Here is an 11,561-nt window from a genome sequence, read left to right as displayed (position 1 = left end):
ACCCATCTAACCCTGGGGCGGCAGGGTAGCCTAGTGGTTAGAGCGTTGGACTAGTAACCAAAAGGTTGCAAGTTCAAATCCCCGAGCTGACCACGGTACAAAATCTGTCGTTCTGCCCCTGAACAGGCAGTTAACCCACTGTTCCTAGGCCGTCATTGAAAATAAGAATCTGTTCTTAACTGACTTGCCTAGTAAAATAAAGGTAAGAAAAAAAAATGCACACTCATCTCTACTCTGTCTGCTGGTTGCCAGGATGTTACAGAATACAGATGGTCATCTCTACTCTGTCTGCTGGTTGCCAGGATGTTACAGAATACAGATGGTCATCTCTACTCTGGTTGCCAGGATGTTACAGAATACAGATGGTCAACACTACTCTGTCTGCTGGTTGCCAGAATGTTACAGAATACAGATGGTCAACACTACTCTGTCTGCTGGTTGCCAGAATGTTACAGAATGCAAATGGATCTTTCCATAATCACTAATGACTTTCAATGTCCTTTCCCATGATACAACACACCTGCTTGTGTGTTTACAGACTATGGGCAACAGCAAGTGAAGACAGCACTCATTATATTCTTAGTAAGTATGCTTTAGTTAGTGTAATGAAGAATGTATTTATTTTCATACCTAAATGTTGTAATATATTAATTTAGTTGATTCTTTGTAGAGTTGAGGCTACACAGTAGGCCCATTAGGCACAGATAATAGTCTCACCACCTGACACGTTCAGTCTGGGGACGAGGTTACACAATAATAACGTCATTAACATCACTGCAATTTAGAACGTAATTCCCAGCAGAGTAACAGTAATATCTTAATGGCGTTACTAAAGTTATCACATTGTTATTAGGTAAGTACAAGACAAACTTAATGTAAAGTTTCACCAGGAAATGTCACCAGGTTTTCTTTTGTTTTTGGTTCGAGTTGTGGCTGATTGAGCCCTTTGTCATGGGTTTATGTTTTCCTCATCCTCACAGTTCTGTCAGGTCGGAAACTTCTCCATCAACATCACTCTACGCAACCTCAAATGTCCAGGTGAGCTCCCATAGGCTCTTGCTTATCGTATTCATGCAGTGCAGTCCATTAGATATGTACTTTGAAAGTTAGCACACAAGGTTCCTAGGTTCCTTCCTTTCTAGGGAGTTTTTCCTAGCCACTGTGCTTCTGCATTGCTTGCTCTTTGGGGTTTTAGGCTGGGTATTTGTATACTTTGTGACAACTGATGATGTGAAAAGGGCTTTAATAAATACATGTGATTTACTGATTAATTGACGAGCACTGCTTTACAGAAGCCCCCATGTTACCCTTTCCATGTTACCCTCTTTTTCTCCATTCTTTCTCATATAATCCCAGGTTCCAAGGTCAAGAAGATCCCACATCCAACTAAGAATCCATTCACCTGGATCTTCGCATTGGTGTCTTGTCCCAACTATACATACGAGGTGAGGCTTTCTAGTAAAGAATGGTGAGTGGATTGAAATATTTGTATTTGCACGTTTTAGACTGTAAACACTTTGAAATTCAGTGTTTCACTTCCCCTCCTGGGGTTTGGAGATATAGTGATGCTGCCACCTTCTGGCCAATAGGTATCAAGCGATGTAACAGTACTACAGTGATGAGTTGGTGAGTACTGCACACAGGTGGCTGGTGCCACCTTAATTGGGGAGGACATGCTCATAGTAATGGCTGGAACAGAATAAATGGAACGTATCAAACACATCAACAAATGGTTTCCTTGTGTTTGATACCATTCCATTTAGTCCATTCCAGCCATTATTGTCATCTGTCCTCCTCTCACCAGCCTCCTGTGGTCCTACATGTATAATATGTAGGAGTGTGTAACAGTGTATCTGGTCTTCTGCAGCTGGGGTCGTGGATGGGCTTCACAGTGATGACCCAGTGCTTGCCGGTGGCTTTCTTCACCATCGTGGGCTTTGTCCTGATGACGGTGTGGGCCAGGGGAAAGCACCGAAACTACCGCAAGGAGTTCCGTGACTACCCCACCCTGCGCTCCCCTATACTGCCCTTCATCCTTTAGTCAGAGAGGGGCTGGTCCCACACATACCTTCACCCCTTTCAGCCCAACTGCAGTACACAGCTGGTGCTTCTGACTGGGTAGGTTGGAAGGAGTCGTTGGAATAGTTTAACTACACTGTGACTGGTTTTGGGGAGTTGAAAAACCCCTTTTGATGACTTAAATGCAGATGAGTCTTAATCTGATGTAATGTGTACTACCGGTATCTACTGTACATGTCAATGTGTGGAGGCACAAATTAATGGAAAGAAATACACTTGTTTTTACTAAAGTGGTGACTTAACTGTTGACTAAACTGCTCTGTTTGGTTTTGTATTATTTGTTGCATGTTATAGCTTGTCGTTTGAGTCAAGATTGAACGTGTCATTGTTTCAAGTAAGTTGAATCTAACAGCATTCACACGGTGTAATGGTTGGGTTTCAGCCAGTAACACCAACCCATTGACTTATTCGTCTTACCGCTTATTATATACAAAGAGATAATAAATATCACACTACAAGAGTGGAAAAGACAATAACTTCATTTCCCCCCTGGAAACAGGGCCAACATGGCAATTAACAGTGTGACATCAAACACGTAACAGATGGAAATATGGAATGTGACGTTGTTTCAAAAGCAGAAGCCACAAGGCAAAATTAAGAGACCTCATTGTAATCCTCTCAGATAACAACAATGTTGCATTTGATCAAGATGTCTACCATGTCGTGGGGAATTGTGTTGCTGTGTTGAAGTTGTAAACAAAGAAAATGTATTAGTGCTACAATGACACTTCCTAAAGTTTTGAAGTTAATTTTTTGGTTGGATAATTTTCCCTTAAAAAAAAAGACCATAATTCAGTTGTTTCTCTCCCCTCAAACTGAAGCAGGCAGAAACATTGGGGCCTTGAGCTACGTTGGTTCTGGTCTGCCAGCCCATTTCAACTAGAATTCTGCTTCAAACTGTTTTAATTTTGTAGATGAAATCTAGGTTCATCCACAGTAGATTAAATTAGATTAATCTAAAATGTTTAGAAATTACGTGAACATAAATGAAGGGAAGATGAATGCAGAAGGCAACCATACAAAGAACATATTATGTTGCCTTAGTTTAGCAGGTACTACATATTGCTATTTCGAAATGTTAGTGAAACAGATAACAACAGTAATAAAACCTAGGTCAGTACTGGTGCAGCCAAGAGAACATCTGGAGACTAAGCTCCATTTCCTTTGCTGGTATAATGAGAGATTGACAACATCACTGACCTTTGATGAATCAACAAATTCATACTGTACTTTCTCAAATTAAATCAGTTCACATTGTCTTCATAAAAGAAAAACAACGTTGAGTTTCTAGATAAATGGAGGGTACCATATGACATGTCTTTAAAAAAAAATACTGTCTGAGTAAACAATGAAGAAATGCTAGAACCATATTTGCTGGAACAGATATTCCAAGTATACATGTTATTATTTTCTTGTGGAACTGACTCAGGGAGCACAGAAACCAGTGTTTTAAAGGAGGCTCCAGTGGAAGCCAAGTGTCGAGTCTGAGGAATCCAGAGAAAGTCTTACACACTGGCTGCACTCACTGACCCGCCTCTTACAGAGCAGGCAGACCTCCCCTTACAGAGCAGGCAGACCTCCCCTTACAGAACAGGCAGACCTCCCCTTACAGAGCAGGCAGACCTCCCCTTACAGAGCAGGCAGACCTCCCCTTACAGAGCAGGCAGACCTCCCCTTACAGAGCAGGCAGACCTCCCCTTACAGAACAGGCAGACCTCCCCTTACAGAGCAGGCAGACCTCCCCTTAGAGAACAGGCAGACCTCCCCTTAGAGAACAGGCAGACCTCCCCTTAGAGAACAGGCAGACCTCTCCTTAGAGAACAGGCAGACCTCCCCTTAGAGAACAGGCAGACCTCCCCTTAGAGAACAGGCCGACCTCTCCTTAGAGAACAGGCAGACCTCCCCTTAGAGAACAGGCCGACCTCTCCTTAGAGAACAGGCAGACCTCTCCTTAGAGAACAGGCAGACCTCCCCTTAGAGAACAGGCAGACCTCCCCTTAGAGAACAGGCAGACCTCCCCTTAGAGAACGGGCAGACCTCCCCTTAGAGAACAGGCAGACCTCCACTTGACTTCTATAGCGTCATTAGGCAGGATCCTAACATTCCTATGTGATTTTAGAGAGGGGTCCTATAAAAGCAATACCACCAGAATGGGTCAGGTGACAGCAGTACCACAGAGAGGTGGAATGGAAGCCCACGTACACATGTTGATAATCACTGTCAAGGCCCAAGTCATGACCACGGTGTCCTTTTCCCCACACCTCCTTGAATGGTTACAGAAGGTTCTAGAGATCCAGTGAACACAGTATGTGTGTATACTGTATGAATACATCTGCTCCTCAGAGGAGTGTGTTGTTCTGTTCCCCCCAACCGTGGTCAGAGATCATCCTCCTCGTCCAGGAAGTGGGTCCTCTGCAGCATCTTCACGTGGCGCTCGTAGATCTTTAGGGCGGGCCCAAGTCTGATGGACAGGCCAGTTAACACGTCACTGCGCTGCATCAGGAGCAAGGACTTTCCATCAATTTCCTGTTGCGGACGGAGAACAGATGGAGTGATTGAACTAACATCTAAATGTGGATTGGGGTGTGAACTAGTTACATCAAAGCAAATGCCTCCTCGTCTAGGGGGTACAGGATCTGTTGCTTTGGTTTATGGATGAACACTTTCATATATTTTAATGAAAGCAATGCACATGTAATGTATATATTTCATGTATGCTTTCATATCATTTAACTTATTATTTGCCCAAGCCATTTACCCAGGTCAAGAAACAACCACCAGCCCAGGGATACTCAAATACATTTTACAAGATGGACACTTTTAGAAATCAACAGGAGGTCGGGGGCCACGGGTCTGTGTGAAATCCAGCAGGCTGCCATTAAAGTGTCACTGCACTAGCCCATAGGAACTTCACTTCAAACAGATCACTAAGAATTGGATAGGTGGTACTGTAATGCAATAAGGTCAAATCTTCACCTTGCCTACTGATAGGCTACGTGGAATGTTCACCATATTGATTATAATATACCCAAAACTTTCACATCTCCAGGAGTGCCTGGGGGCTGTCTCTGGACAGGGACTCTGTCTGAGCGGTTTTCTGAGTGTACAGATACCACCCCCATGTGGCAGTTTGAGGGACTGCACTGACCTGTGTTCTGAAAGCTACAGCCTGCTCTGGAAAGCCTGCAGCAGAGATGTAGGTGGCCACGTCCGCCACGCTCCACAGCAATAGGTTCTGCCTCAGCGTCTCCTTCTTCACAGAGCTATGGGGTAGAGGATGGGGGAGATAGCGTGAGACACTGCAGACAAAATACAAGAAATGTGTCCTTTGGTTGACGCTGTTTCGTTTGAAGGTGCTATTTGAGGCTGATTGTGTCCCTTGGAGATATGGATGCACATTGGTCATGTCTGTATGATGTCTACATTGAAGTGAGTTGACAGCGGAGGATGGGAGGAAAATGTTGACTTAAGGCGTGGTGGTTGAGGGATAAGGGATAGGTATATGGGGCGGCAGGTAGCCTAGTGGTTAAGAGCATTGGGCCAGTAACCGAAAGGTTGCTAAATCGAATCCCCGAGCTGACAAGGTAAAAATCTGTCGTTCTGTCCCTGAACAAGGCATATAACCCATTGTTCCTAGGCCGTCATTGTAAATAGGAATTTGTTCTTAACTGACTTGCCTCGTTAAACAAAGGTTAAATTGAAAAAAAATAATGTAGCTGGGTGGGGGGTGCATTTTGGGGTGGGAGGGTTAACAACAGTGTAACCAACATGTAATAAGGTACTTAGTGCACCAGCTTGTCCCCTGTGTAGAAGCTGGTGTCTAATACATTAAGAGGCTCACATTTCTCTGTTTTTCACATCGTCTTGAGCCATCACGTAAGAGACCACATCCATCCCCTTCCTGTATTTAGCACCTGTAATAGATACAGTGGCCGGTAAACACAGTGTCTCTAATATCCTAAACATCCTCACTGGGAACACGATGAAAATAGAAATATGAGAAGCTAATCCGAGAGACGGACATAGAATAGAGGAGAAAACCCACAGTCGTCAGAGGGAAAAGACAATGTCTTGGGCTGCCTGTCAGAACCCTTCATGGTCTCATCCACACAGTCAGGAACCAGTTGGTCAGAAGTGAGGCCACTCTCCTCCATCCTCACCCCATCCTCTCTCTCTCTCTTCACCAAGCTCTTCTCAACCCAGGGAAAGGTCCCCGATGGCTGTACTATCGTCTTTAAAGCCCCTGAAGGAGAGAAAGAGAGGGGGGGGGAGAAAGAAAGAAAGAAGCCCAGTCATACATGGGCATAAACACACACATCAGCTTGAAACTGTCTCCTGGCATTGGATGCTTACTCACTCACTATACTGTAACTCATTGCTAGTCAATACAACGCAAACCTACTCCTAAAACACGGTCTCTACCCAACATTAAGATACTACGGCAAGCACAATTATACAGTGCCTTGCGAAAGTATTCGGCCCCCTTGAACTTTGCGACCTTTTGCCACATTTCAGGCTTCAAACATAAAGATATAAAACTGTATTTTTTGTGAAGAATCAACAACAAGTGGGACACAATCATGAAGTGGAACGACATTTATTGGATATTTCAAACTTTTTAACAAATCAAAAACTGAAAAATTAGGCGTGCAAAATTATTCAGCCCCCTTAAGTTAATTCTTTGTAGCGCCACCTTTTGCTGCGATTACAGCTGTAAGTCGCTTAGGGTATGTCTCTATCAGTTTTGCACATCGAGAGACTGAAATTTTTCCCATTCCTCCTTGCAAAACAGCTCGAGCTCAGTGAGGTTGGATGGAGAGCATTTGTGAACAGCAGTTTTCAGTTCTTTCCACAGTTTCTCGATTGGATTCAGGTCTGGACTTTGACTTGGCCATTCTAACACCTGGATATGTTTATTTTTGAACCATTCCATTGTAGATTTTGCTTTATGTTTTGGATCATTGTCTTGTTGGAAGACAAATCTCCGTCCCAGTCTCAGGTCTTTTGCAGACTCCATCAGGTTCTCTTCCAGAATGGTCCTGTATTTGGCTCCATCCATCTTCCCATCAATGTTAACCATCTTCCCTGTCCCTGCTGAAGAAAAGCAGGCCCAAACCATGATGCTGCCACCACCATGTTTGACAGTGGGGATGGTGTGTTCAGGGTGATGAGCTGTGTTGCTTTTACGCCAAACATAACGATTTGCATTGTTGCCAAAAAGTTCAATTTTGGTTTCATCTGACCAGAGCACCTTCTTCCACATGTTTGGTGTGTCTCCCAGGTGGCTTGTGGCAAACTTTAAACGACACTTTTTATGGATAACTTTAAGAAATGGCTTTCTTCTTGCCACTCTTCCATAAAGGCCAGATTTGTGCAATATGCGACTGATTGTTGTCCTATGGACAGAGTCTCCCACCTCAGCTGTAGATCTCTGCAGTTCATCCAGAGTGATCATGGGCCTCTTGGCTGCATCTCTGATCAGTCTTCTCCTTGTATGAGCTGAAAGTTTAGAGGGACGGCCAGGTCTTGGTAGATTTGCAGTGGTCTGATACTCCTTCCATTTCAATATTATCGCTTGCACAGTGCTCCTTGGGATGTTTAAAGCTTGGGAAATCTTTTTGTATCCAAATCCGGCTTTAAACTTCTTCACAACAGTATCTCGGATCTGCCTGGTGTGTTCCTTGTTCTTCATGATGCTCTCTGCGCTTTTAACGGACCTCTGAGACTATCACAGTGCAGGTGCATTTATACGGAGACTTGATTACACACAGGTGGATTGTATTTATCATCATTAGTCATTTATGTCAACATTGGATCATTCAGAGATCCTCACTGAACTCCTGGAAAGAGTTTGCTGCACTGAAAGTAAAGGGGCTGAATAATTTTGCACGCCCAATTTTTCAGTTTTTGATTTGTTAAAAAAGTTTGAAATATCCAATAAATGTCGTTCCACTTCATGATTGTGTCCCACTTGTTGTTGATTCTTCACAAAAAAATACAGTTTTATATCTTTATGTTTGAAGCCTGAAATGTGGCAAAAGGTCGCAAAGTTCAAGGGGGCTGAATACTTTCGCAAGGCACTGTATGTTAGTGTTTTCTCCAAAACATGTGTAACATGATAGTCTGTCCCTCACTGGGCTTGAACCAGCAATCTTGTGTTCCCAACACCACAACACACTTGCAAAGCTGTTACCCATTGCTCCACAGACACCATGGCCAGTGCAGAGCAAGGGAAACAACTAGGCTACTTCTAGGTCTCAGAGCGGGTGATGTCACCACTGGGCTGTACAGCTAACGAACCAACCATTCCACATCGGCTACACTTATACACATAGTATGATCTGTTAACACAGCATACTAACCAGTTCCTGTGTTTCTTTGCATCCCTGAGGGTCCATGATCAGCAGGGCAGAAGGCAGAGTCACACACACAGTCATTCTGCCTGAGGGCCAGGGGACTAGAGGGGGACAGAGGGCTGGACCTCTTACTGGTCTTGCAGGTAGAGGGGCGGTCAGACACAGGGCTGTGGCCAGGGCGAGAGCCGCTGGGGGAGCAGGGGGCAGAGTAGGGGGGGGCAGCACCAGACCCCCTGCACAGCATCCTCACCCCCAGGAGAGGGAGAGGAGCCCTCATGGCCATCTTCATCAGCCCCCTCCTGTTCTTCCTCCTCTTCCATGGTGCTGTCTGTCTCCATTGACACTGGCAGCTCATTCTGGAACACAACCATTGCAACATAACAATTTGAAAAGATTCCCCATCCGTTGAGCTTTTTTTGTGTGTGAAAACATTCTAATCATACTCCCCCAAAATGATCCACCCCACTTTACAGTGTGAAAAAGAACGATCAGTTGGTTACTACATCAGTGACATTAATCAGGTGCCTCATGTACTAATGACATGCTTGAGAGTAACAGAAAGACAATTGATATTCTCAATACCCACATAGAATATTAATTCAGATCATTTTTCATAAATTAACAATACAGTGGGAGTGTCAATCTGATTGGCAGCACAGTGGCTATAGGCTAGTCTACATCCTTAAGTATTGACCCGTTTCGATCAACTAGGACAACAACAGCTCTGCTGGTAGTGATAAGTACAGCAGGAGAAGCAACATGGCCTTCTCAGGCAAGGGAGGGGGAAGGGACAGCAGGCTACTGGAGGGGGAGGGAACTATTGGGGGAGCGAGTGTCCCCCCCCCGCCCTTTGTAGTGTAAGTTAATGATTGGATAGAAGTGTACAATGGCATTCTTTACTTAACTTAAATAAACATTATTCAAATTATTTCATTTAAACTGAATATCATGTCAGCTGAGCCATGATACCTAAACATTTTCTTCTGACCTTTCGCTAGAGCCGCAGTCAGACAAACATTCATTCATTGGCCGATTTTGAACACAACTATGCCCACACCTGAAAGGAGAAACTCACGAGCGTGCCATAAACTGTAATCAGCGGGTTGAAAATGTGTTAGAGCGCACATACTGTGCATTAGCGCGAGTCGACATAAAGCCACGCTCATACAGATGTCGCAATAACCAGTCTTCATATGACCGCTGTCGACAATAATTGCCATTGGAGGCCTTGTCCCCGTTGAGCACACAGGATGTTCACTCTGTTCGGAACTACAGCTGCGCTATTCGCCCACATTGTGTTCGGTATTCCAACCACAATTATTCATTCCAATATAGCTTAATATGGGCCACATATAAGTTTATAAGTGTTATTCACATATGCACACGGTTTATTGAACTCGCTTTGTCGTCGATGACTGTATATAAACGCAGAAATGAGCTTCTTCAGCCTGTGTGCGTGTCCAAAGCCACAACTAGCGGAGGCGCGAGTACGAGCGCTCAACTCAGCAGAGCCCGCCCCGCACCTCAGAGGCGCTTGAGTCAGACATTAAAGTTATTTTATTGAAGAATAGGCCTAACTACCATTCACATATTTTGACGGTTAATGATCATGAGATCCATTATTGGGATATGCAGAGTATGCTATTTGGATCGGTCAATAATAGTTTTAATTAGATATATTGGCACAAAGGATAATACTTGACGCAATCTGCTACTTTTTCTTGTGAATATATAATACGCTACAACAGAGCGTGGACAACGTCACCCCTTTCTCCAATTTTAATACAAAAGTGCGCAATCGAGGAGTCGCACGAAAGACTTCCCACTTCAGTCAGATAGAGCGCTCCCGAATCTATTCGGATGTGACCAATTTTAACCACGAAGCTCCCTCTATAGCAGCAATACCTTCAGTGGGGCTACTTTGACTTTGGGTCATTTTTTCCTGCGACAGACGCTCGTGAAACCCATTAAATAACGTGGCTTCATATCTAGCGGCGTGTTACTTATGAATACATCGACCGTCACCCCCTTGGTGAAATAACCCGAGCACAATGATGTCCCCCAATCGGTCACGCACATCCGATGTATGACTTTCGCTTCGGCCCCACTTCACTGAAAAACTGAGTTTGGGCTTGAAAAGAGACTTCGGCGTTAGGCTGTGGTTGTTGCCAATTCTGTCAATCGTGCGAGTTTTTGTGTCGATTAAAGCTGTAGAGCAAACAGCGCCCGGACAAACTCACTTCTACGCACAACCTATTTTTTTTGTATTATTGCAAGCGCAGCTTCCATTGTTATTGGTAGGCTATTTTTCACCTCGGTCGCGCGAGGTAGCTACAGCCGCTCCCCGTCTGCGGCAGTTTGTTTCGGTGCACTTGCATTCATCACGCCACCCCTCCCTGAATAGAGAATCCCGCTCTACAACACAATTTCCCCAGCTACACCATATGCCTGCCCACTCATTATAATAGTGAGGACGTGGGTCTGTTATCTTCTCTGGGGAAGATGGACGGTGTGTCACGGCACGGGGTCACTGAAACAGGCTGCCTTGCGTTACCTCCAAATGCTCGGTCTCATCCTGGTCAAGGGGACCGAGCGCGCTGTCCCCGTTGCTCAAATCGGAGTGGTTAGCTTCTTCCACGGCAGTTCTTTTGGTCGTGTGATCATCCTTTTTCCTGCTTCTTCTGACTACTTTGGCTGCATTTCGATAGGAAATCGAGCCCTTGTAGTTAACTTTCAAGACTGTTTGCTCTTGGATCAGTTTCTCGAGTTCCTCGCTGGTTTGTTCTGGCGCTGATCCATGTCGTCTCCGGACCATTCGACAAATTCTTTCAAGGTCTGGTCTGGCTTTTCGCGACCGCAGTGAGTCAATAGTGTCCAAAATCCAATCGCGGTACATGGGTTCAGACATTCTCCTGGTTGGGGTCGTTCGTTCGTTTTTGCCTCAGTGCGTCAACCTTGTTGCGATCCGTGGCCCGAGTTCGGCTTTAGAGAAAAAAATTGAAACCTCGCTGTACGCTTGCGTTGTTGTGCGCTTTTAAGGTGACCCACTGGAGATAGAGCTTGATTCTACAGGAGATATTTAAGGTGGTATTTCGAAGTTAGGACTAACGAGGCGCCCAAGTGTTC

At 44.7% G+C, this 11,561-nt stretch overlaps 2 protein-coding genes across 2 annotated transcripts in view; one reads left to right on the top strand and one right to left on the bottom strand.

The window, feature by feature from the left end:
* Positions 1–2,275, top strand: part of LOC135554483 (very-long-chain enoyl-CoA reductase-like) — a 7,005-nt gene extending 4,730 nt beyond the window's left edge. The window contains exons 8-11 of the mRNA XM_064986805.1: positions 539–582; positions 981–1,038; positions 1,357–1,445; positions 1,868–2,275. Of these exons, the coding sequence (XP_064842877.1) occupies positions 539–582; positions 981–1,038; positions 1,357–1,445; positions 1,868–2,041 (365 nt within the window). The 3' untranslated portion in view covers positions 2,042–2,275. The remainder of the gene's footprint in view (positions 1–538; positions 583–980; positions 1,039–1,356; positions 1,446–1,867) is intronic.
* A 267-nt stretch (positions 2,276–2,542) lies between these two features.
* Positions 2,543–11,427, bottom strand: LOC135554482 (atherin-like). Its single transcript, XM_064986804.1, is given in 7 exon segments — positions 2,543–4,605; positions 5,228–5,342; positions 5,921–5,993; positions 6,125–6,322; positions 8,442–8,650; positions 8,652–8,791; positions 10,990–11,427. Coding segments are annotated over 7 exon segments (1,239 nt in total). The 5' UTR covers positions 11,344–11,427; the 3' UTR covers positions 2,543–4,455.
* Positions 11,428–11,561: the final 134 nt, after the last annotated feature.

The sequence above is a fragment of the Oncorhynchus masou genome, chromosome 14, assembly GCF_036934945.1.
Source record: "Oncorhynchus masou masou isolate Uvic2021 chromosome 14, UVic_Omas_1.1, whole genome shotgun sequence".
Classification (NCBI taxonomy): Eukaryota; Metazoa; Chordata; class Actinopteri; order Salmoniformes; family Salmonidae; genus Oncorhynchus; species Oncorhynchus masou.
The sequence above is the reverse complement of the archived record's forward strand: the minus strand, read 5'-3'. Positions and strand labels throughout refer to the sequence as shown.